Below are 27,476 nucleotides of genomic sequence, written 5' to 3'. Positions count from 1 at the left end.
ATCCACCACGGGGAAGACGTACGAGCTTGGAGTTTACTGCTTCCTTCACTCCTGCAATGCTTTCTTTCATGCTGAATGTATTAAATTACTTTTTGACAAATCATTACTTTATTAAAGTAACATAATAACATATAGAGAGACAAAACATACAGATACATTTTAAAATGTACTCTTTATTTGATCAAATGTGTTTACTCTCTACATTAACACGCAGTATATATTACAAATGACAAACAGAATGAAGATTTATTGTATTAATATATTATTATATATGAATAACAAGTAAGGCCCAAGTACTTTAAAAGTTCATATGTGCTGTTGTTTCTGCAACAGCCCCAGAGCTCCGACACTTGGTGTATACGTCAGCATCCAATTCACTCACTTACTTTGTTCACTCACTGCTGAGATATAGTGCACTCACTGCCATTCACTATATAGGAAATAGTGAATGAGTGAACGATTTCGGACACAGCCACTCTCTTCGCCATACGATCGCCTTGCGCCTCGTCTGTTCGCTCTCCAGTTGTCAATCACGCGAACAGCAGGGCCAAGGCATTTTTTTACACTTAACTTGGATGTTTACATGGATTTATAGTTAATCCGCCAGAAGTAGTTGCGATAGTTTCTAGTACCCCCACGAGGGCTCAGGGTAAATGCATAAATACAGCTCATGACATGTGGGACGCGGGACAAAGCGCACTGATATATTGCTGCACTGATTTAAAAATGTACACTTAAAAACTGATGTCATAAGAGCCCAGTTACAGAATCACCCTGAAAATTACCATCACATTTACAAAGAAAAGCCAGTGTTAGGATTAGAGCCAAAACTTTGTTGCTGTGATTTTAATCTTGAAATATCCACTTGTCTTGGTGTTAAATGAAGGCATTGCATGATGAAACTATTCTTTTATGTTTCACTTTGAAGAGTTTGATGCTGCACTGATGACTTGAGTGACAGTCTATGACAGCAGTGTGCGCCTCTGTGTGAACTTCCGCTCTCGTAAAAGTCCCATTCAATAATCTCTCAATAAATTATGCATTAATTAAAATTAAACCCAGTAATGTAACAACAGGAATGCCACCCATTGTAAAGAAGTAAAAGTAAAAAAAATTCATTCGAAATTTACTTGAGTGAGAGTAAGAAGTACCCACTTTTAAACCTACTCTAAAAGTATTTTTTCCCCCCAAAAAAGTTACTCAAGTAAATGTAACGGAGTAAATGTAGCGTATTACTACCCACCTCTGGTCTGCCTAGAAACAAAGTGTCCAGGGTACTGGGTTGATATAATGTGCAGTTTTGAGGATGAAATAATCACTTGATTCGCCAAGTTTTCCTGGTTAGTTGCATCAAATCTTTGAAAGATATTCAGAGTTTTGCTTAGGAGCATGTGAACTAGCCTTTCACAACTTAGGTGTGTGAAATATTCAGAACTAATTACTTTTAGATAGGCAGAAATTCTAAGCAGAGTCTATACACATTTTTAGCTATTTTTCTGGTGTTTTCTTTACAATCATTCATGAAGACTGCTGCTTTTTTATGCTGGTTTATTATTGTGGTACAGTTCATTTCAGAAAAACCCACCCCTATAAGGCACATACAAACAAAACAAAAAATCAGAGATTGGTTGCTTTCCATGTCAGCCTGATGGTCTCTTCATGTTTAAGTAGGCAGTTCTTTGCAGAAAAAAAGCCACATTTTATACTGTTTAGTCAAAGGTCTGACTAATTTATGGATCAATTATCTTTATTTATTCTAAGTATAGGCACACATCCTCTTGCTTCTTCCATTACCAATACTCAATCAACACTTCCCAGGAATCCAAGAGGTAGATCATTATCCCTTTAAACCCAATTACTGAACTTTCTATGGATTTGGTTTCATTCCCTTTGACATATACCCCAGTGCTGGAAAAATATTAGGAGATTAAAAGAAAAAGCAGATGAAAATGTCCACTGGACAATTTTCCATGATGGGTATATTAATCTTAGCAGACTGCTCACTGTGGCATTTCGAGTCCCTCTCCTCGTGGTCACTAGCACTGGCCATATGTGTTTAAAGACATGTCTCCCAGCCAGTGACTTCCTGAAAGGTCACTTCACATCTCAAAGGAATCCCACAACCTTTAAAGGTCTTCTTTTTTGTCCCCTCTTTAAGAGGCAGACACATCAAAGTGCTGTCCGCACTGTTTGGAGATTCTCGCAACAGATGGATTACAAGTTCAGATGTGCGAGATGAATTAAAGTGCAAAATGATGCCTCAGGGCTGTGCTTTACAGCTTTCTCTCCTGATAACATCTCCACAGAACATCCTAAATGAAAAAATAAAAAAGTAAAGTCTCGGATCAGATTCAGGGCTCCAGGCTTTCATCATTCTAAGCCTGAAAGCACAGCATTTTTCCGGGTAGCTATTGTAGCCTCCACGCACTGCTGCTCTGGAATATCTACTGTTATGCTTGGCATTCAAGGTGGAGAGCACACTCAAAGGTTGGAGAGCAGTACAAGTTCACTGGAGCTTGAAATGCTTTAATAAGCTGAGGGTGCAGAAACTGTGGTCTCACCGGAATGATGCATGGAGTGATCAACACTACAATGTAAAAGGAAGTGTGTTTGTCTCTCTGATCTGCCTCCGTACTTCTCCAGCTGGTGGGGACGAAGCAAAACCATCCCCTGTGAACTCTGGACCAGGATTTCTTCTGCATTCTTTGCAATGGTGCTATTTCCGGTATATTTGACAGCTTCACATCAGTAGACTAAGCCTTGTGTTCTTGTACTTTAGGGGTAAATGTAATCGACATGTATTAAACTGGCATCATTGGTGTGTTGACATGCAAACCAATGAGCTGATAACTAAAAAACAACAACATAAGAAAACCACATTTAACAGATAAAATATGATCAGATTATTCTCTGCATTTGACGTCAATACATAAATAGGCATGCGTACAAATCTTGCGTACATTGGATAAGCCGGTAAAAATGTGGGTAAAGGTGTTTACATCCAACACAAAATCAGGGTAATGGACAAAAATATGGCCCGTTCGTTTTTTGCTTAAACCGTTTATTACCTCACCCTGATAAAGGGAAACCATTTAAGGCAGGTACATGACCACACATGTTGTTGGCTTATTAGCATAATAAGTGTAAGATTGTGCATGTAAACACGCTTACTTATGACTAGTTAAGCTGTGTGAACATCATCTGTGTACATTTCAGTGATCTTTTATACTAATTTAAACAAAACTTCGTAGCAACCACACAAAACACCCTTGCAACCACATAGTGATGTGCTGAAAACACACCTTAGCAACCACAGAGCAACACTCAGACAACTACCCTAGTACCGTGACAGCAACTTTTGCCTGCCTCACTCTTTGTCTGTATAAGCATCATTTATTTTTTCACCCAGAGCCTTCGAAAGTACAGCTTCAAAGGCTCTGGCTGCAGTGCACACAAAACAAAAGTAGCAGACAGCATAAAAAAGGCCTTTTAGCATCTGACCGTTAGCATTAGCAGTGGACTGAACAAACTTTAAAGCAGTAAATCTAATATGGTTTGTGCCATAGGACTACTGGATGGATGTCACGTCAAGTTATTAATATTCATGATCAAAGCTGAGAAGTTTGATATTTTATATCCCCCCACCTCCCACAACACACATTTCATATAGTTCCTTCCTATATACCCCTGCCAGGAGCCCTGGTAGAAGGGAGCTTAAAAAAATAAAATCAAATAAAAAATAAATAAATAAAATAAGGCATGGAGACCCATGGAACACTGCCACAAAATATGCTGCGTATGCTCATTTACAAATGAAACAAACAAACTTATGCAGAACAATGCAGCTGTAGTATTACGCAGTTTTACGATTTCAAGCATAAACAATGTGTGTAAAATGATTACCCTGCAAGATAATTGCCTGAAATAATTCAGTGCAGTAGCAATCGGGATCAATCAGGATGTAAAGATTGTCATAGTACTGTAAATTTCTATGTTGTAAATGGAAGTACACTTCAAGGGCTAATGAGAGACAAAGGCTAATCTGTTACACGGATTAAATCAGCCCTGTTCTCTCTAGTTATCTGACTGCATTGACAACGGCGTTGAGACGCCACACAAATGAATTCCCAGCAGACATGCTGCTTTCTTATCGCCTAGCATCGTGATTAAGATGAAGCACTTGAGACAAACACAGCAAACATACCGCCAACTTCAAAGAGCATGGTCAAGGACTCCAGCACACTCGTCACATGCTCTGTCATGGGACAAGGTCGAACTTAGAAATACCAGCTTGAGCTCATATAGTTCTAAAATAGGCTCTGTGTCTAGAAGAACTGTCAGAGGATGTGACAGTGTTCGTATGCAAATAATGGCCCACCTGGATTTGCCCACACTGTACTGCCACATTCCTTACAATCTGATTGGACGAGGAGTGGACGAGACCACTGAAATTGTATGAAAGTCATTGCATTATTTACAATGTGTCAAGGTTAGGCTGGTTAGCATTAACCAGTTAGCCCGTGCTGGTAGATGCTGTAACTACACAATTTTTCTGCCAAAAAAGCTTTGTTTTTGGAAAACATACTTGGAAAACAAGACAAAAAGACATTCCTCTCAGTCTGATTGGACACAGTGTCGTACGTGCCAGTGACACTGCTAGAAAGTCACTACTGCTCCACTGTATTATTTAGCTGAACTGCAGACCCTCGTTTACATGCGAGAGCAATACCAGAAAACCAGCCTTAGTGAGGAGTTAATTAATAGCAGTGCTGTTAAAATTTAAATATGATTTAAGAAAAACAGATACGCAGCACTGGAAGAGGGTTCCATTGTGCTTGTCCTTGTGAATGCAAAGCTTCACAGAGAGGGGGGCGGCTCAACCTGAAGCAGGCCTTGAACACTGGCTGTCAGAAATGCCTTGTCCTGCTGTCAGGCCAGCACCACGCTCATCGATCACAGTCACACCCCCTTCCAGCCCTTGTCCCATCCACCATCGGGGGTCCGTGCCTCATAAACAGCCCTCTCCACTGCTCGCATCTCCTGCCTGGGTCCTGCATTCCTGGGCCTGTGGATACCATCTTTGAAGTGAAGAGTACCAGGGCTGCTTTAGAAAGAGTCCTTTTAGAGTTCCCTCTCCCTCCGGACCCAGTCCACTCCTTCTAACTCCAGCACTTTGGAAGGTGAGGCCATAAAGGAACAGTTGGAAAAGCAAACAAGCTTTGACGCTCTGAAAGTACTCTTGCACATGGAGCCCTGGAACAGTACTGGGACTGAAGAGCATGTCTTGGGCATTGTGATGTGTGGCTTTCTTCAGTTTAATTAATTCCTGGGTCAGGACTTCGGAATGGTGTCTTCAATAAATGCAGTGTCTGTGATCCCAAGCAGGTTATTTAGACTGCTGCTTTCCCACAAGAATCCTGTGTAGCTGATGTTTGAGTGGAAAAAAAATTATTGCTACAGGGGTTTCTCAGATTTAATTAGTTTTTGTTGTATACAAAGGAATGATGGGATTTTCAGAAGTCAAATATCTCCTTGGGTGTTTGCTCGGAAGCATCATGGAAATGCAGATGGAAGACAACACAAAACAAATAACTCACAGCTGAATTGATTTGTTTTCAGGATTAAATTGAACTTTTCGCAATGTAACAACATTCTTTCACTTAACCGTAACAACATTCTTTCATCAAAAGGATTTTTGACAATGTTTTACTTCTGTATAGAACAGCTGTGAAGAGACATTTTGAGTGCACAAAGACCCAAACCACTTAATTTTTTTTTTCTTCCTCAAATCATCCGACCGTCTGGATTGGACTCCTCCATGGGCCCTGTTTATGTCATAACTGATTTAAATGGACTATTTGATGGCTTGTTGAAAGGAAATATACTGTAGGTAATTATAACTAAAGTGATAATGTGTTATGACATCATTTGAATAATAAATACAAATGCATGGTATATAAATACATTGTATTATATAAACAGAAACATTTGACTGTTTATAACAAGGTCGGGAGACCTGATTAACAAACCTAGACATAATAAAACAGTACAAAATAAACAGCAACATCTTACATTAATGAAAACACCACAAAACAAACACTTAATTTCTGATTTGTAATCAGTGCTGTGTAAGTTATTTAAAATAAGTAATCCACTACAAATGATTAATTACTTATCTAAAATTGTAATCCCATTACTTTGCTGATTATTTAATCGAAAAAGTAATCACATCACTTATTACTTTACTTTTAAGTTACTTTCTATAACACTTTTTATAGAAAAAAATTAAATTCAAAATTCAAATTCATCAAAATTCATCGCTCAACAAATTCAAAAGAATGTCTATATTTCCTCCTTGTTCTTGTTGCCTGTCCTCCAGCTGTCACAGAAACACAAACAGATGTACAAATGAACAATGTCTGAATTCATATTTTAAATGTCTGTTCTATATTTTAGAATATGGATATGTGTCACCCAAATATTGTACTTAAATGTGTTTACTTTAATTGAAAGAAAGTAACTGTAATCTGATTTCAAGAATTTAAAATGTAATGTGTTACACAGTCTTTTGGTTAAAAAAGTTATTTGATAAAAGGAACTAATTACTTTGTAATCAGATTACCCCTAACACTGTTTGCAAGTCAATTTAGATAAATTAGGCTCCTAAATGAATAGATGTAGTCTAAATTTATTTATTTATTTTTTCACCTAAAGGGGTACTTCAGCCTTTGAAGGCAAAAAGGCAGTGGCTCGGGCCCTCCTGTGACTGTCCATGGTCTGTGGAAGTCATGTTGTCAACAGATCTGCTCTTTTTCATGTCTTAACCATTCGGACCAGTGACCTTTCATGGTTATTACGTTGCAAGCACATCCTGAAATAATCTCACATCATTTGGAAAATGTCAAGACTGAGACTTTAGGGTGGAAAATGCTTTGGGGTCAGATATTCATTGGTAAAACGACTAGAAAAATACTTGTGGAGTGAGCGTCCCCTTGCTTAAAATTGATAGAAAAACGAAATGCAATGAGTCAGAGGTACAGTAATGGCTTCCATCTGGGACCTGACCCTAGTTTATGAAGGGTAATTCCAGCATGAAAGGCCTAAAGCAAACCAGAAAATGACAACACTCTTAAGAACAAAGCTTCAATCCTCACGTGTGAGTTGGCAATCTGTCCTGCAAAGGTGTTAAACAATTACCATACTGGGTGAAATCACAAATAATCTGCCCGAAGTCCAAGGACACGAGTCAAACCCTGACTAATTCAGCTCAGACCAGCATGCGATTCCAGGCTGGTAAGCGCTGGTATCATTCAGACCTAATGCACATTGAACTTTATCACAGGGCCTAGATCTACCCAGCTGTAAAAAAAACAAAAAAAAAAAACATTGGCATTCCAATCCAAGCCCTCTGTAATCATTCAATCAAGTTTCTGACTTACAGTGAAGATTTACTACGAGAGGGAAACAGTGTTATGGCAACTAACAAGCCCAAATACAAAGCAAGCAACTTCAGAAAGCCATGAAAGCTAAAATGAAACTCCAGCATGTGTAACTGTACACTGTGTTCTCATAGAATCCAATTGGATGCCCTCTCAAACACTTCTCTCCCTCTCTGTAATTCCTAAATAGAGGTGCAGTAACTAAATGCATGTGACTTGGTTGATATGAGACTGGTTTCTGGAGTTTTATTATGTCAGAGCTCTAATGATTATGAGCAGATAGTGTACAGTGCAATTTCTACTGAGCAAATCCAGGTCCAGTCTGAAGCCACATTTGGTTCTCTCATTACAGCCAGTGGCCCCAGCAAATCCCTGGACATGGGTGAGACCTGAAAGCACTAGAGGACCAACAGCACATCAAATGCACCGTTTTTCACTGCAGGTACTGTAGGGTGGTTTGGGTCAGTCAGGGCTTTGCCGTTGTTCTGGGGCATTGATGTGGACCGTAGGGTTGTGATAGGTACTCCTATGAGTACTGAGTTGGAGCATTCAGAGAGAGTTTGAGGAGTGATATAAAACACGTGGCATGAGATTAACGTGAAGGCACGCACACACAGCCTTTGATCCACCAGCCAGAACAATCAGCCACATGAGGCAGTGGAGCTCCATCAAATAGAAATGTGCATTTTGGTCATTTTGACTCATCGAGTGTTCAATAGATAAATTAACTACTCAAGTGCTCAGAGTCAAATGGGGAGCGAGTTACGTCTATTTGCACCATTTTCCTATGTACAGTACACATGCATCAGATGGATGTCTTTGGCCATCTGTTTTTTTTTTTTTTTTTTTTTTTTTCGTATTTCAATGTTTTGGTCTCTTTTCAATACAGTGACAGATTATAGAGATTCACTTTAATGCTTAAAAATGTACCCAAAAATACCAGAAAATGAATGCATGTGACTTGTGCATCATATTCTAAGTCTTTTGAAGGCATACAGTAGGTTTTGGTGAGAAAGAACCCAAAATGTAAGTAATTTTTCTGTCAATATCTTGACACTTGTTGCACGTTCATGAGTGCATGAGAGAAACTCTACAACTGTGGCTTCACGTATGCCACAGAGCAATTTGCATACCACAATTCCGATCTTGGGGAGGGATCTAAGTGCTATTAGAGAAATTGCATGCAATTTTGTGTTAGTATTTGAGACATTGACTGATATGCATAATTACTTTAGTGAATCAGATGCTAAATCGGTGCAGAACTGAACATGATAATGTTGCGTGCTAGAAGCAGAACTCGAGTTGTGAGTAGATTCACCTAAAATGAATCAGGTGCTAAAACAACGCAGACAGCGTGTGCAAATAAACAACACTATCAGCTGTTGCAATGTATTCTCAGTGAATCCCCCCCTCCCCCTTAATATTTTAAAGTTGACAAAAAAGAAAAATCACAATTATCGTGCAATTATTTTTTTCTTGATAAATCATTGCTGTAACCTCTGTGTATTCAGGTACTCATGCCAATCCCTAATTCCAAACTTTTAATAGTTCATTGGTTGAGACCCAGAGGTGGAAAAAACAACACTGTGACCTACCAACACACTCTCACGGCAAAATCGTCAGGATTCGTACAACTTTTCTAAATTTGGCTAATTTGTATAATATCGTGCGATTGCACTCGTTTGAATTTCAATGACTTTCACTAAAGCCAATGATGTCTCTGGACATCATTTCCATCTAATACGTGACAATTACTTGCTTCTGTCAAACACAACAGCTTCCTATCATGTTTACACACTCTACTGACTGGTTAAGTTTAGATTATGGGTTTGGTAAGGGCATAATATTAATAAGTTTAGAATAATGTTTCGATTTTTCTCTTATGGAAAGAAATGGGTACTTTTATTCACCAAAGTGGCATTCAACTGATCACAATGTATAGTCAGGACATTAATATGTGAAAAATTACTATTACTATTACTAAAAATACTTCAAAGAGTTCTCAACAAAAAATCCTCCATGCGTAGCAATGACAGCTTTGCAGATCCTTGGCATTCTAGCTGTCAGTTTGTCCAGATACTCAGGTGACATTTCACCCCACGCTTCCTGTAGGTCTTGCCGGGCACTTCTCACGCACCTTACAGTCTAGCTGATCCCACAAAAGTTCAATAGGATTAAGATCCATAACACTCATTTCCAATTATCTGTTGTCCAATGTCTGTGTTTCTTTGCCCTCTCTAACCATTTCTTTTTGTTTTTCTGTTTCAAAAGTGGCTTTTTCTTTGCAATTCTTCCCATAAGGCCTGCACCCCTGAGTCTTCTCTTTACTGTTGTACATGAAACTGGTGTTCCCTATCTGTCACTCACTCGATGTTGTGTCGATGTAGTGACACTAGGAGTCATCACTCTTGGGAGCCCGAAACACCTCTGGTCTTTGATAAAAGGCCAATGAAAATTGGTGAGTGGTATTTGCATACCACTCCCCCGGACATACAGGTATAAAAGGAGCTGGTATGCAACCACTCATTCAGATTTTCTCTTCGGAGCCTAACGGTCAATGTTCACTGAGCTGACTGTTCATTCACCTCTGCTGGATCTGATGGTGCATTTCAGCGGCTTCTCCCTCCTCTGCACTGGTGCACTGCAGAGAACGCCCCTGGGCGCTTCGGCAGAAATAAAAGAGTATATTTCTCTAAAAGAGCGGCACACACGGAACGTCTTTTTAAAGACGCGTCTTTTTAAAGATGCCTTTCCGTTTGTATGTTATTCCTGGTTGCGGTCGTTATCTCTCGCCTTCTGAACCCTCGCGGCTCGATGAATGGTTCCTGGGCTCGCGGCGCCGCTCACAGCCATGCCCCGCCCCAGTTCCTTTCTTCCTGGAAGTGCACGAGGAGCTGACAAGATCGTGGGAGGAACCTTTTACTGCCCGGTCCAGATCTTTCAGCTCCCCCGCCTTCACTACCCTCGATGGTGGGGCGGCCAGGGGCTATTTAGTGATTCCCCCGGTGGATAAGGCGCTAGCAGTGCACCTATGCCCGCAGAACGGCGCCACCTGGTGCGGGCGCCCAAAGAAAAGATCCCGCACCCTGCCTGCTCGTTGCCAAGGGTGTCCCCCTATGGTGACTGCACCGGCTCCACCGCAGCCCGCCCCTGCGGCACGGCCCCGGCGTGGAGCCCACCGCAGGAAGCAGACGCCGCCCGTCTCATGGCCGGCCACCAAGAACTCGCGAAAGGCTTTGAAGCGCCCCTGAGACGGGCAACCCAGGGATGACGAAACCCATTGCTTTGGAGCTGGTAAGCAGACCACTCCATCCCCCGGTGGAGGGCCGGGAGGAGAATCTTTTGTTGCCTTTTCATTTAATTTCACCGCATGCTCAAGTGGCTGCGGTACCCAAGACTTCAGCAAAAGAGCGGTTTCCTTGTTCCCTGGGTCACATACCCGGTGTGCACGGCCATCATCACGACCACCGTCCACCATTCCATTTTTGCAGGTTCGACGCTCCAGCGGCGGTCTTCCCGCCCTTGCGCGCCCAGCTGTGGCACAAATCCGCCCCCGATGTGACAGTCTCCATGGGTCACGAGGACAGGCCTCTTCCACATTAGACATCTGGGGTTTTGCACGTGATGATGTTGTATGAGTTTATGCAAACAACATCGTGCGAGACCATATGAAATAGCCAACTCGTAAATTATATACGACTTTTCAAGAGATCGGGTTGGACCTCCTCAGGGGTCCCGATACTACCATTACTCATGACTACTCCATATGATTAGCGTGCATGAATTGTGCAACAAAATGAGAAATCTACGTCATCTGCATGAGTGAGGGAGCATAACCCCATGCAGGAGGCCTCATTGTTGTGTTTTGCTTTTCCATGACTGTATTAATTGTGGCCATCGAGGTGAGCACAAACTATCCCAACTGAGCGCTCTTTAGGGATTTCAGTCTTAGCAATCAGTGCATGAGAATTAATGAGCTGTCCTGCTGCTGTGATTTGAAACAAAGCCGGGCAAGCAAACACATTCCCCATCTGAGCCTAATGGACTGAGTATTGCAAAACTCAGCCTCATTATCACCAATACTGAGTCACAAAGGAAACTCAACACTCAGAACACACAAACTCCAGTAAGAGCCATTGATGTTTAAAATCCAAATCAGAATTGAACAAAGTAGTCCTTTTGCTAGGTAGTTTGATTTTTTGTTTTAGCTTTAATATTTTGCACAGGTGGTGCTTTAAAGTGGGTAATTTGTAGATGCAGCTTTTCAGAGAGGTTTTAGTGTGCTGAGAGTGTGTTGAGCCGTCAGCATGCTAAAACCCTCAGAGAGAAGTTACACTGATTTGTCACAAATCCACTGTCTTCAACAATAAACATCAAATGGGGGCCTGGGTAGCTTAGCGAGAATTGACACTGACTACCACCCCTGGAGTCACGAGTTCGAATCCAGAGTGTGCTGAGTGACTCCAGCCAGGTCTCCTAAGCAACCAAATTGGCCTGGTTGCTAGGGAAGGTAGAGTCACATGGGGTAACCTCCTCGTGGTCACGATTAGTGGTTCTCGCTCTCAATGGGGCACATGGTAAGTTGTGCATGGATTGCGGAGAGTGGCATGAGCCTCCACATGCGGAGTCTATGTGGTGTCATGCACAACAAGCCACGTGATAAGATGCGCGGATTGACTGTCTCAGAAGCGGAGGCAACTGAGACTTGTCCTCTGCCACCTGGATTGAGGTGAGTAACCATGCCACCATGAAGACCTACTAAGTAGTGGGAATTGGGCATTCCAAATTGGGAGAAAAGTGGATAAAAAAATAAAATAAAAAAAACAATAAACATCAAGACACTTTACTGCTGGATTCCAAATTGCCTGCTATGAGCAATGTGAGGATTATGATAGTTATGTGTGGTCCACGTCAGTCTATGTACATATGACCAAATTTGGCCATTCAATCGCATCAATGTTTTTACAGTGTCTTTGGGGAGAATGCATTTTTATAACTGCGTGTCAGGTTAAAAACTGTTCAACTTTCAAAAAACGTGTCTCAAGACTGTTTCGTTCCATTCTGTTCCACTCTGACCCACTTTTTTTGAACAAAGGAACAGGTCCAGTGTGAATGCCCCACAAGGTGTCTGATGGATAAGGGTCTAAATCAGCCTAAAAATACATGTCTTCCTTAAGACGGACTGATTGTTCAGGTTGTCTGAATAACTAGACAGTCTTATAGGGTTAGGAAAGCTTGTAGTTTGTTCAAAATGGAAATTACATTTCTGTCATTCAATCTGTGTAATTTTCTTTCTTCTGTGGAAAATCAAGGGCATGCTAGGCAGAAAGTTAAAGACTGACAGCCCTGTTCACTTTCATCTCTTTCCTTACATTGAAAGTGCATAGTGACTGAGGCTGTCTCTAACATCTGCTTTTGAGTTCCACAGAAGTAGGAAAGTCACGTGTTTGGAATGACATGAGGGTGAGTAAATGACAAATTAAAATTTTTGGGTGAACTGTCCCTTTAAGGAAGACCTGTAGAATTATGAAAATATATTTTATTGCACATCCCTAAAAAAAAGCATGGGTGATTTTTTATTTGTAGCAGCAGAACTATTCTTCACAAAGATGAGGGACACTTCATTAGGGCAGATGTACAGCTGGTTTAAGTGCTTCACTAAACAGTATCAGTCCCCAAATCTGCCCCAAACCAAGAAAAGTGTCAGTCAGGCTGTATTAAATCCAGCTTTTGACTCTGTGGTTTCCATCCAGCTTTAAGGGCTTGTTAAAATAACCCACTGCACATTCTGCCGAGGCATTAATAAGATCTGATAACTAATCAGGGATAGCGAGCACAGGGACTGTATATCTTAGTAAATCCAGGCGGAATGTAAACCATTGCCACTCTCAAAGGAGCCCTGTGGCAGCTGCGAACATGGGAATCCCTGCAAACAGACAGACATCTGGCTCAAGTACTCCTTTTATTTGCTGTTTTAAGATCAAATGATGTTTAGAAGAATTTCACACAAATTTTAGATAGTTCACTTGCTCCACTGCATTAACATAATGGGCAGTGATTTCCAATCCTGGACTAATTTAGCTAAATAGTGTGCCATAAAGCAAAATGCCGATGAAAAATGTGTGAATAACAATGCAAAGGTTATGATATATGGTGAAATATTTTCACACTCTGTAAGTGCTGACACCATTAGAGTAGATTGTCTTTGTTAGCTGATAATGAACATGTGAAAATCCACTAAAGTTTCTTCTAGAAAATCCACGAACTTCTAGCTCCACATCTCCACTGATGCTGATAATTAAAGCAATCTTTGCTTTATCTGTTGGGAACATATCATGTCACTCCACAAGATCACACATATTAACACATCATACTCATTCACACACATACACGTGCACACGCATACATACATACAATCACGTTCACAACATAGACATGATTTATTTGCATTTAGTATGTAAATATCATAAAAATAACATATCGAGGTTCTCGCTTGGGCAAAATAGCTAAAACACCTCCGATATAGGTGATATGGCAAGTTTATCAGTATATACAGCCAATCACATTCAAAACAACATGATCACACGGGAAGTCGGCATGCTGTTTCCGAAAGTTCTGTTACCCTCGGATTGGTAACAGTATGCTGACTCACTGACATGCCCTATCTCCCATCGGACATATTTGGAACGGCTTGACAACAATTACTTTCCCTCGTGGCATGACTGGTAGTGTGTTGCATCAGTTGCATGGGAGACCACAGTTCAATCCCCAATCAAACGAGGAAGTAATTACATTTGTATAAACAATCATGAGCGTGATAAGGAGTTTGCATTTTTGTCCCTAACATTGCATTTTGTCTCTACTAATAGTTACGGTTAGATTTGGGTTTTGGTTGGGAGGGGGGGGGGGGGGTGGTAGATTAAATAAAATAAGCATTTCTCTTCACTGTTTTACACCCTGTTCAGCTGAAAATAATTATTTTTACAACTGGCTTCTGGCAACCTCTCCTGTATATAAATGGATATCACACTTGTTTAAATGCTCTGAAACACTTACCGCTTTTGCCTCTGGAGGCAGTGTTTTCAAATTCGGTCAAAATATACCAATTGCAGCTAAAGAAAAATCGGCACACATTTGCTGATTTTTATGTGAGATCTGACTGTTCAAAATGTATAATAATTAAAATAAGTAAAATACAGAGAAAATCTAGTTTAAAATAAGTCATGTTTTACACTGTATCACTAAATAGACACAAGAAAGAAAGATAGTTAATCATGTTAATTTATATGTGCAGGACCAGTACAACAATGGCTAATAAATAGCATTTATTTACATATACAGTACATATATTTTTTTTTTACAAAAAACGTATAATAATTATTATAATTTTGCCAAGATGGCGCCGAGTATGGCTGCTGCGTTGCGATGTTCGTGTTGCACTTGATGTGCGGAACACGGATTCAGGGAACGCGGAGGAGCATAAACAAGCCAGTTATGCACTCAGCAAAACTATCAGAGCAGCCAAACACCAGTACAGGGACAAGACTGAAGGCAGTTTAACACCACCAACTTTAGAAGCATGTGGTAGGGAATTAATATCATCACGGACTTTAAAGGGAATAAAAACACTGCCTCTCTCCGGGATGAGCTAAATACTTTTTATGCTTGTTTTGAGGTTAATAACACTGCCCTCGCGGAGATAGCTCTCGCGGCCGAAGCTACAGAGGTTAGTTCACTCTCCATCTCTGTAGTGGATGTAACCCGATCCTTCCGACGGGTGAATATCCGTAAAGCCGCGGGTCCAGACGGCATTCCGGGCCGCATCATCAGAGCGTGCGTGAACCAACTGGCTGGTGTTTTTACAGATATTTCAACCTTTCCCTCTCCTTGTCTGTGGTCCCCACATGCTTTAAAATGTCCACCATTGTGCCTGTACCAAAGCAATCCAAAATCACTTGCTTAAATGACTGGCGTCCTGTTGCTCTGACCCCCATCATCAGCAAATGCTTTGAGAGACTAATTAGAGATTACATCTGCTCTGTGCTGCCTCCCTCACTGGACCCATTGCAGTTTGCTTACCACAACAACCGCTCCATTGATGATGCCATTGCATCTACAATACACATTGCTCTCTCCCACCTGGAAAAAAGGAACACTTATGTGAGAATGTTGTTTGTAGACTACAGCTCAGCATTCAACACCATAGTACCCTCCAAGCTTTATGTGAAACTCCGGGCTCTGGGCTTAAACAGCTCGCTGTGCAGCTGGATCCTGGACTTCCAGTCAAGCAGACACCAGATGGTTAGAATGGGCAGCAACATCTCATTACTGACCCTCAACACTGGAGCCCCGCAGGGCTGTGTTCTCAGCCCACTCCTGTATTCCCTGTACACACATGACTGTGTGGCAACACATAGCTCCAATGCCATCATTAATTTTGCTGATGATACGACGGTGGTAGGTCTGATCACTGACAATGATGAAACGGCCTACAGAGAGGAGGTGCACACTCTGACACGCTGGTGTCAGGAGCACAACCTCTCCCTCAGTGTCAGCAAGACAAAGGAGCTTGTGGTGGACTTCAGGAGAAAAGACAGAGAACACAGTCCCATCACCATCAATGGAGCACCGGTGGAGAGAGTCAGCAGCTTCAAGTTCCTCAGTGGCCACATCACTGAGGAACTCACATGGTCCGTCCACGCCGAGGCTGTTGTGAAGAAGGCTCATCAGCGCCTCTACTTCCTGAGATGGCTGAGGAAGTTTGGAATTAACCGCCACATCCTCACACAGTTCTACACCAGCACTGTAGAGAGCATCCTGACTGGCCGCATCATTGCCTGGTACGGCAATAGCACCGCCCACAACCGCAAAGCACTGCAAAGCGTGGTGCGAACTGCCAGACATTTCATCGGAGGTGAGCTTCCCTCCCTCCAGGACATATTTACCAGGCGGTGTGTGAAAAAAACTCGGAGGATCATCAGAGACTCCAGCCACCTAAGCCATGGGCTGTTCTCACTGCTACCATCAGGCAGGCAGTATCGCAGCATCAGGACCTGCACCAGCTGACTTCATGACAGCCTCTTCCCCCAAGCAATCAGGCTTTTGAACTCTTGATCTCTCACGAACAATATACATCAGCACTGCACTTTATTAATCTTATTATCTCACACTGGACTGTCATAAATTATATTCTCTCTTTAGAACACACTGGCAACTGACTATCAACCGACAGCATGAATGTCAATTCAGTACAATACAACCTACTGTATATTTTATATATACTATATATACAGGTGCATCTCAATAAATTAGAATGTCGTGGAAAAGTTCATTTATTTCAGTAATTCAACTCAAATTGTGAAACTCGTGTATTAAATAAATTCAATGCACACAGACTGAAGTAGTTTAAGTCTTTGGTTCTTTTAATTGTGATGATTTTGGCTCACATTTAACAAAAACCCACCAATTCACTATCTCAACAAATTAGAATACATCATAAGACCAATAAAAAAAATATTTTTAGTGAATTGTTGGCCTTCTGGAAAGTATGTTCATTTACTGTATATGTACTCAATACTTGGTAGGGGCTCCTTTTGCTTTAATTACTGCCTCAATTCGGCGTGGCATGGGGGTGATCAGTTTGTGGCACTGCTGAGGTGGTATGGAAGCCCAGGTTTCTTTGACAGTGGCCTTCAGCTCATCTGCATTTTTTGGTCTCTTGTTTCTCATTTTCCTCTTGACAATACCCCATAGATTCTCTATGGGGTTCAGGTCTGGTGAGTTTGCTGGCCAGTCAAGCACACCAACACCATGGTCATTTAACCAACTTTTGGTGCTTTTGACAGTGTAGGCAGGTGCCAAATCCTGCTGGAAAATGAAATCAGCATCTTTAAAAAGCTGGTCAGCAGAAGGAAGCATGAAGTGCTCCAAAATTTCTTGGTAAACGGGTGCAGTGACTTTGGTTTTCAAAAAACACAATGGACCAACACCAGCAGATGACATTGCACCCCAAATCATCACAGACTGTGGAAACTTAACACTGGACTTCAAGCAACTTGGGCTATGAGCTTCTCCACCCTTCCTCCAGACTCTAGGACCTTGGTTTCCAAATGAAATACAAAACTTGCTCTCATCTGAAAAGAGGACTTTGGACCACTGGGCAACAGTCCAGTTCTTCTTCTCCTTAGCCCAGGTAAGACGCCTCTGACGTTGTCTGTGGTTCAGGAGTGGCTTAACAAGAGGAATACGACAACTGTAGCCAAATTCCTTGACACGTCTGTGTGTGGTGGCTCTTGATGCCTTGACCCCAGCCTCAGTCCATTCCTTGTGAAGTTCACCCAAATTCTTGAATCGATTTTGCTTGACAATCCTCATAAGCATGCGGTTCTCTCGGTTGGTTGTGCATCTTTTTCTTCCACACTTTTTCCTTCCACTCAACTTTCTGTTAACATGCTTGGATACAGCACTCTGTGAACAGCCAGCTTCTTTGGCAATGAATGTTTGTGGCTTACCCTCCTTGTGAAGGGTGTCAATGATTGTCTTCTGGACAACTGTCAGATCAGCAGTCTTCCCCATAATTGTGTAGCCTAGTGAATCAAACTGAGAGACCATTTTGAAGGCTCAGGAAACCTTTGCAGGTGTTTTGAGTTGATTAGCTGATTGGCATGTCACCATATTCTAATTTATTGAGATAGTGAATTGGTGGGTTTTTGTTAAATGTGAGCCAAAATCATCACAATTAAAAGAACCAAAGACTTAAACTACTTCAGTCTGTGTGCATTGAATTTATTTAATACATGAGTTTCACAATTTGAGTTGAATTACTGAAATAAATGAACTTTTCCACGACATTCTAATTTATTGAGATGCACCTGTATATACTATTTTTATTGTATAATGTGTATTCTATATTGTGTGTATGTGTATTCTATATTGTGTATTGTACACTGTACATTGTATATTATTATTTGTATATTGTGTTGTGTGTAATTATGTGTATATTAGATATGTAAATTGTGATGTGTAAATCTTATGTTTATTGTAAATTGGTGTATGTCTCATCAGTGTCGTGACTGCTATGTTGCTCAGAACTGCACACAAGACTTTCACCCACTATTGCACTTGTGTATATGGTTGAGTGACAATAAAAGTGATTTTGATTTGATTTGATAATTATTATAATAAATCAATTTCATATGAATATATAAAAAAAAAACATAATGGAACTCACTGTACATGATGATTTTTGAATGTTGATACATGCAATTTGTTGAATCAATTCACTTTTAAAAGAAAAGTTTGAACAGATTCACAGAAATGAATAAAACTTAAAAACTTGCTAACCAACAGGTGTAATTAAAAACATCTCTCTTGAAGCTCTCATACCAGCAATTCACAAGACAAGGAGGCATCGCAAAACTAATCTAATGAAAACTTTAGTTTTTAGGAAACTTAATTGCCAAGACAATACATTAAGAACATTGAGATATTTATTATATCTGAATCTGTTCAGTTTTATTTCATCAGAAAACGTCATCATAAATACAGTATTTAGTGGAAAATGCTGTACATATCCCAGCCCTACTGCCTTATGTGCAGTCCTTCACCCATCATGAGGGTGGTGCTACATAATGTCCTATAATGCTTTTTAAATGTTTTAAAGGGATAGTTTACCCAAAATGAAAATGCATTTGAACGGTGACCAGAAATTTGAAGCTCCAAAAAGGACATAAATGCAGCATAAAATAATCCATAAAACTCCAGTGGCTAAATCCATGTCTTCAGAAGCGATATAATAGGTGTTGTTGAGAAACAGATTAATATTTAAGTCCTTTTTACTATAAATCTACTTTTACACAGCCCTCCTATGCATGCTCATGAGAGTTCTTCTGTTTTTTGCTTATTCACATTCTTCGAGCATATCACTAATAGTGAAAGTGTACATTTATAGTAAAAAAAAAAGACTTTTTTTATCTGTTTCTCACCCACACCAGTAATATCGCTTCTGAAGATATGGATTAAACCACTGGATTACTTTTATGCTGCCTTTGTGCTTTTGGAGCTTCAAAGTTCTGATCAACATTCCTTTGCATTGTGTGGACCTTCTTCTAAAATCTTCATTTGTGTTCAGCAGAAGAAAGAAAGTCATACACATCTGGGATGGCATGAGGGTGAGTAAATCATGAAAAAAATTTCATTTTAAAATGCCTCAAAACTATGTCACTCTTATTCTGTTCTTCTCTGACAATAATTGTGTAATATGTACTATTGTACTTCCCGCTCAGATATCGCAAACTCTAACCAGTTTTAACTGCTGTAAATCTCATGTAAAATCTTCTCAATCCAAACATTTACAAAGGCATTACTCAGGAAACCGCATATAGCAGTTGTACTCGGCAAAGACAAAAGGCCATTAATTATTTAAGAGGTGCTCCCTCTGCGATGGAGCATCAAACCCGCTATATGACTCATCCACACTTGAAGTGTTGAAATGGAGGTCTGCGCACCTCAAAATATCTCTGTTAGTGTCACACTCGGGCTCCCTGCCGTAATCAATCCGTTAGCACAGAGAGCCTGCCGAGAGATTTGTGAGTTAGGCCCGTGAGTCTACGGTGGAGCAGCTGTCACGCTCTGGTAATATAAGCCCTTATTAGTGTCCATTAGGCTGCACTGAAACTAATAAGAGATTGTCAAATACATCCAGACATTCACACAACTCCTTAGAAAACACAAGGACATGACAAATCACACTCTAAATACAAAGCTCGTTGAATCACTTCCGTTACAGAGTTATTAGGAGGAAGAAGAGTAGAGATCTATTGATGAGAAATTAAGTGAATAAAAATGTAATGCTTTGATTCACCCATTGTTCACACTGGCTCAAATCTATCACTCTCTAACTCAATCATTCACTCACTCATTCCCTCAGTTGCTCAAAAATTCTTCACTTCACTCAATAACTCATTCTTTCCTTTACTCACTCACTAATTAATTCACGCATTCATGCACTTTTCAAAGCATTCCCACTGTCTTGTCATTATTGTTTATGTCACAGAGACACAGTGAATCACTTGATAGGTCTCTGGTTTTACATGCCACAAATGAGTGTTTGGATTGATGAATTGTATGGAACAGTCACCTTCAGAGACATCGGTCCCTCACGGCTTCTGCCAAACCACACACTAGAAAACTAGCCAGCAAAAATGCATGACCATGCACAAGCATTTGAGATGTATGGTCAGGCATCGGACATCAGCATTTGTATTCAGTTTCACCGTGTTTTGGCTGATTCCACATTTCATTCCACTCGTGGGGTAAAACGAGTGATGCCAAAATCACATGCGTTTCATAAAAATCACATTCGAGGGAATTGGGAGAGAAATAAAGCTCTGTTAAAGCATATTAATGAGGGGCCTGGGTAGCTCAGCGAGTATTGACACTGACTACCACCCTTGGAGTCGCGAGTTCAAATCCAGGGCATGCTGAGTGACTCCAGCCAGGGCTCCTAAGCAACCAAATTGGCCCGGTTGCTAGGGAGGGTAGAGTCACATGGGGTAACCTCCTCGTGGTCACTATAATGTGGTTCTCGCTCTCGGTGGGGCACGTGGTGATTTGTGCATGGATGCCGTGGAGAATAGCGCGACTTCCAAACGTGCTACGTCTCCGCGGTAACGTGCTCAACAAGCCACGTGATAAGATGCGCGGATTGACGGATAAGATGCAACCGAGATCTGTCCTCCGCCACCCGGATTGAGTCACTACGCCACCACAAGGACTTATAGTGCATTGGGAATTGTGCATTCCAAATAGGGGAGAAAAGATAGATTTTGCATAACATTACAATGATGACATATTTATTATTTCATTACTTTACAATTTACATAGTTATATATTTTATTTAGTTAGATTTTTGCTTATATTTACCATTAAAACTACACAACCATTAAGCATTCTTTTTTATATTGTTTTGTTAAAGTTTTTTGTTAAAGATTAGATAGTATTTTTTTGCCTGACTTCAGCTCTAAATATCAAAAAAAAAAAAAAAAAAAAAGTGAGTTGACAGTGTTTATTTCAGGATGTAGTTTTCACTTCAATAATAAATAATTGATTTAATAAAAATTAATAATGATAAAAAAAAGAAAAGAAAAACTCTAGAATGTCTCCCTGAACAGAAAAAAAAATAAAAATAAAATAACAGATCAAATCAAAATAATCAAATCAAAATAATCATGCTGGAATACTATTAATTAGCCATTCAGTACAATTAAAGTGTAAAAATTACAAGCACACATAGTGTGATGATAATCAATGATGAAATGCCTTTGATCCTACTAGGATAGGATGCCATCCCTAAACATAAAGTACTGGGTCATAGCAGTAGTGTAGTCTAGGGCATACGCAGGCATACGCTGTATGCCCACCTATCTTTCTTAGGATTTTGCGTATGTCCACCTAAAATAAGTGATGATATGTATGGCCGCCAGAACAACGGGTAGGCTTTTGACTTGGAACTTTTTCAATCTAATAACCCAATGACGCAGCACCGTTGAGTGAATTGTGCGTGTGGATGTTTGTTTTTTTTTTCGTTTTTTTATGTGTACAGATATTCTCCCTAAACGCACGCGGAGCTGCGGGAGGCGGGAGCACAACTGATGGCACGGGCAAGACAGACAGTCCGACTAAACTGATTCACCAATAAGAACGTTCCTTTTAGACGCGATTGGACATTTGATGACCAATCATATTTTACGTTTCAATAAGGGGAGGGACATTTCTAGCGTCTAATGTTGATGCACAAGCATCCCTGGAGTAGTCATACTTTGCACTGTAAATTTGTTTACCTGCTAAATGTAAATATATATACACACACACACACACACACACACACACACACACACACACACACTGCATGTATGTATGTATATATATATATATATATATATATATATATATATATATATATATATATATATATATATATATATAATTTAACATGCAATTCCAATTTGTAAAAATACTACATATTATTGCACATGTGCTAGTTTTTGATGCTCGTCTTTGCAGATGCTGAACAACTGTGCCGCTTAATTAGATCAAATGTGTGTTTTTTTGCCTTTTACTGCTGTCGGTGTTGCCTTTTTCTCGTGATATCAAATAATTTCAATTTATATTTTTAAGTAGGAAAACAGTTTCACTATACACAGAAAAGCACATTATAGTACACAAATTAAACAGATAACCATTCATTCTTATGTAGGCTATATACAGTATGGTAATACAAGATAGCGTATTAACGTGAACATTACTACGCTCATATTAGCTATACAATGTTTAACAGTTTATTGCGTATTATGTATGCATTAATTTATTAATTAGAGTAATCAAAGTATTACACATTTTCATAGTAGCCTAATGAAAGGAACATTAATGACAGGCCTACCTATTAATTTATATACATAACATCAAGTTACCATCATTACCATTCTTAGTACTATACTGTACACCATGCCAGCAGCAAACTTACGCTGATATATATATTTTTAGGTTCATGTAGGTCTATATGACAACAGCCCTTTTTTTATGGAAAAAAATATATTTATTACACATTTTACATATGTATTATATATAAATTTAAATATATGAATCCGTGTACATTTTTGGGGGGCATGCCCACCTCTTCAGACACTACTACACCACTAGGTCAGAGGTCACGAGCCCTTAATGATTTAACCACTATCCTCCAATTACTTGGCCAGTAACAACAGTAGTAAAAGAATGCATTGGTCAAGTGTAGCGTAACATTGCTGTGGTTAATAAAACCTTGGGAACAACAGCAGTACAATTTTGTTAAGGCAGGAAAAAGTGTAGCATGGCCTTGTTTTTCCTCATCACTTTGCCTATGGCATGCAAGTTTCAGAGAGATGCATCTCGATGTAAACAGCCTCATGACCCATTTTGCAGCTGTTCCACATATAGTGCTCCATAACAGACACAGAAATACACACACAAACACACACTTCTAACTTAATACCAGTCAACAAACACTGATACTCTCACACCCATGAAGAGTACAGCTGGACAGAAAACATCATGTTGAAATTCTCAAACATCTCTGGGCAGTACTGGAGCGTAGAACACCGACAGAGCATTTTATGAAGAGCTGAAGTGATTTCTCCAGGGTGACAGTCAGCTTAACTCAAATAATACCAAGGGCAGGGCTGAAGCGCTAAAACCAGCTGCCAGCCAATCTAATATCAGCTCCCACGACCACAGATAAACGTACACGCCAGACACAATGTTCAGTTCTAGTGTCATCGCTTAGGGCACTTTCACACTAAAGCTTTTGGTGCAGACCCAAATCAATTTGAAATCAGAGTTTGGTTTGTTTAGTTGATGTTAAAGTGGCTTTCCAAACTCGGGTGTGCACTATCAATCCCCATCAGATTCTACTTGAAAAGTTGGTCTAGGGTACGACTTGCAAATGGTTTGAAAGCAATCTTGCCTAATTTGTGGAAGTGGAATTCTATTGAAAACACATAACTTCCCTCTTAGCGTGCTCCGTGTCATGTTAATTATACACTGAAAATAATGATACCCTAACAACGGTTTCATTTGGCAACATCTAAATGAACTGGTTTCATTAAAGTCAAAAATATTATTTAAAATCACTAAATCAACCTGACTCCTGATTTTGACGAACTTTCAAACCCAAACTAAAATGAACCCCTAACCCTAACTTTAGCTGATATTCTGAATCATGTCAGAGAACAGTTGATTTTCTTCAATTTCGTCTGTTTCTTTGAGAATAGAGTATGTGGATAGAATCTTTATCTTAGCATCTCTGTAAGTGTCACATGCTTCAAATCACAAACCCACACATATACCGCTCTTTTCAATGGCTTACATACATCTATTTGTGTACTCTGATGAGGTGATGCAGAGAAGTGTTGCACAAGCTTAACTGCTTCAAGATGCCCTTTGAGGGGGTCTGCACCACAGATCTCCTCTGTCCTCGCTTAGAGGGAACTCTCATATTCCTGTCTCCAGAGCATGGCTGACAGATCCGGGGTGTGTCCGTATCTGGGAAAAATCCATTTGCGCGCTGAGCGTGGGACAGATACTCAACTCACCATGGAGTTTAGAAACATTTACATTGTGAGCCAAACACTTCGCTATTACAGGCAATGAGCAGCATAAACAAATGAATGGTATGCCAGGGACACACTACATTGTCCCATTTAGAGCTGTTGTGTACAGAGTTGGTGCTAGTACATTACGCTGATGAAAACGAGAAAATGGGCCGTGAAATGAAAAAGGCAGTGTAAGGAGAAAAGAGAGTATTAGAGGAAGAAAGAGAGAATAAACTACCTTGGCAGGCAACGCCTCGCTCCTCATAACCTATGTTGCACAGGCATTTCCCAATGGGCACCAGCCACTCTCCTTCGGTACTGCAGTACATTTTTGGCGGATCCTCCTCTCTGGAATTGTTCACGCAGGAGCCCCTAACTTCCACCAGGGACTGTGAGTCCGTAGGTACAGTGTCGGGAAACATAGCCAGGTTCCTCACTGTGAAGGGGCATTTTTTAAAGTACACCCGAACGGAAACCAAGGCTACACAGGCTCCCACATCCTGGAAAGCCAGGTAGAAGCCCTTCTTTGTCATGGGCCCCACCTCACGGACCTCTGTGTTCAGTTTTAGGATACGGTCACCCAGGTCCATCTGAGTAAAGCTCTCGTCCGCTGCAATGGTGTCTATTTTTGAGAACTGGTGCTCTCTAAACTTACTTCCCTGGTCCTCATCTGTCTCCAGGTAGTGCAAGTTGAATGTCTCTTTGCAGGTCAGCACCATGGGAATACTGTTGCAGTCCCTCAGGGTAAACTTAAGCTCCACATAGATCTTCTGGGCAGAATTTCGAGGAATCCAATTGGTCCTCAACCAGTTGTTCTGGCTGTAATCCATCACGTTGCACACCTGGAAGGTCCGGATGGGTGTATAGTGCTCATCCACCCCACTAATTTCCTCCCACTGCAAAAAAGAGGAAGAAGTAAATCATTGGGGAAACTAACAGCAGTGTTGGGAGTAACTGGCTAAAATTAGCAATGTTACGAACTTAACTACATTTTTCAGTAGTGTGGCAATAGTTTTAGAAGATTTAGTTGTTTGGTAGTTTTTAAAATGTCATCTGTTTTAAGAAGCAATGGGATGTCTAAAACATTTGAAGCTGACGTGTTTAATTTTTGGGTGCATTGCATCACATCACTAAACAGAATTGTAAAAAATAAGTTCTGTTTGCAGCATGATTTCAGAAAATGTCCCCTGTCTATCATTGGTTGTACAAACAGATAGTCCTGCTTCACATTCACATTATTGGTTGAGCTGATGTTGCCGTGTCGGGCTAGACGGGCCGAGTGGAAGGTTTTGATAGCACTACAGAGCCACAGTGTTACACTTTTAGATGAAATTAGCCATGTGTGTGTTCATTAGCATACTTATAGCTGACTCTGCATATTAATCAGAGTTTAAATGAATCACTCAGCTTTAAATGAATCACTTCTAATCAGATGGTTTATAAATAATTGATTTAATTGAACCCCTGCGAAGGATTTGCTGCGTCTTCTATTTTGAAGCAGAATATATATAATTACTGATATATATAATATGGGTTTTTCTTGTTTTATTAGTTGTATTTTGTCTCAATTTATGTTCAATGTCCAATTTAATTGTATTTAGCATAAATGTATGTTGAATTTGTTTTATGAGTAGCTTGTGAATTGTATTTAGCATAAATTTATGTTGAATTTGTTTTATGAGTAGTTTGTAAAGCAACAACAATGACAGCTACTGTACTCCTACAGTAATACCAGCCTGTTCATATTCAAACATTTCAACACAACTGAGACATTTGTAGAACACCTGAGTGGCAGAGTTATTCATTTCTCAAACACATTCCGAATAATGAATCATTTTGAATTAATATTTCCCTTGTTTGTATAATTAATGTGCAATATAATTAATGAGGCACTCCACTCAGAGTACTCTCTGTTGTAAGTCGAGTCTGACAAATCACTTCGTTTTGTCACACAGGGTGTCCAAAAGTCCCAGTGCAGCCAGAAGTCTTGAGGTTTAATGTACACAAAGCAGAATAAATGATGGACTGTGGGGCCGTGTTTTCTATTACAATAATGGAGTAGTGTATGGCTCTCTGTCAGTCTGAAGTTTATAAAAGCTCTTGGCTGTGTGAGGCAAGGCCTCTGGAGTGGCTGTGAGCTGTTCATTACCAAGAAGAACAAGTGTGCCTTCAAACCGAAGAACTGACTATTTCTGTTTCAACTGCGATGGTGCTCAATGAAACTTTAGGGGATTTTTTTAGTGTGTTGTCAAGAATTGTATGCAATATTTTGCATTGCATTGTTTATACACAGCATTTCTTTTCGGAAGTAGACTACAACAAATTGACTGAACTCCACAATGTGGAACAAAACCATGCCCAGAATCTAATTGCATCTGCATTTGATTTCAATCAAAAAACCAAGCTTCCAGACTTCCAGAATACGAACCAACAAACAACGTTATAATGATTTTTTTCTAAGTTTAACCCCTAACCCAAACCTTAACCTAATCATGAAATTTACCCCCTTTACTCAAACCCTTAACCTAATCACGATTCAGAAAACAGAAAAATCACTTGTGAGTACTGTGGGAGAAAGACAACTTTTAGGTTTGGAATAAGACAAGTGAAGCATATTACTGGTTATTAACACACTTCAGTCATTTTTATTGCATAATAAATATGAGATGAGTAACCAAATTTGTTAAGTGATGTTTCCTTTCTTAAAATAAAGTGCTGGATAGGAGGCTAGCTAACATTTGCTGCCTGTATTGCATTGATGTCTGAAATTCTGTTTGTTGACTGTGTTGAAAAGTTAAATTAAAAATACATTTTCAGCAGATATACGCTTTAAAATTTACTGTCTCTCTCTTCTGCAGGAACACATACGAAAAATATTTATGACTAATCTTGCACTACACAGATGCAC

General features: G+C 40.1%; 1 protein-coding gene across 3 annotated transcripts in view; it reads right to left on the bottom strand.

The window, feature by feature from the left end:
• Nucleotides 1–27,476, bottom strand: part of LOC127447750 (ephrin type-A receptor 3-like) — a 168,225-nt gene that overhangs the window by 125,303 nt on the left and 15,446 nt on the right. For 2 of the 3 annotated variants that reach the window (XM_051709793.1, XM_051709792.1), the window contains exon 3: nucleotides 24,807–25,464. In XM_051709793.1, the coding sequence (XP_051565753.1) occupies nucleotides 24,807–25,464 (658 nt within the window). Of the gene's footprint in view, nucleotides 1–6,264; nucleotides 6,380–24,806; nucleotides 25,465–27,476 lie in introns of those variants that run through there. The other variant, XM_051709795.1, reaches the window with a different exon arrangement.

The sequence above is a fragment of the Myxocyprinus asiaticus genome, chromosome 11 (assembly GCF_019703515.2).
Source record: "Myxocyprinus asiaticus isolate MX2 ecotype Aquarium Trade chromosome 11, UBuf_Myxa_2, whole genome shotgun sequence".
In the NCBI taxonomy this organism is placed as follows: Eukaryota; Metazoa; Chordata; class Actinopteri; order Cypriniformes; family Catostomidae; genus Myxocyprinus; species Myxocyprinus asiaticus.
The sequence above is the reverse complement of the archived record's forward strand: the minus strand, read 5'-3'. Positions and strand labels throughout refer to the sequence as shown.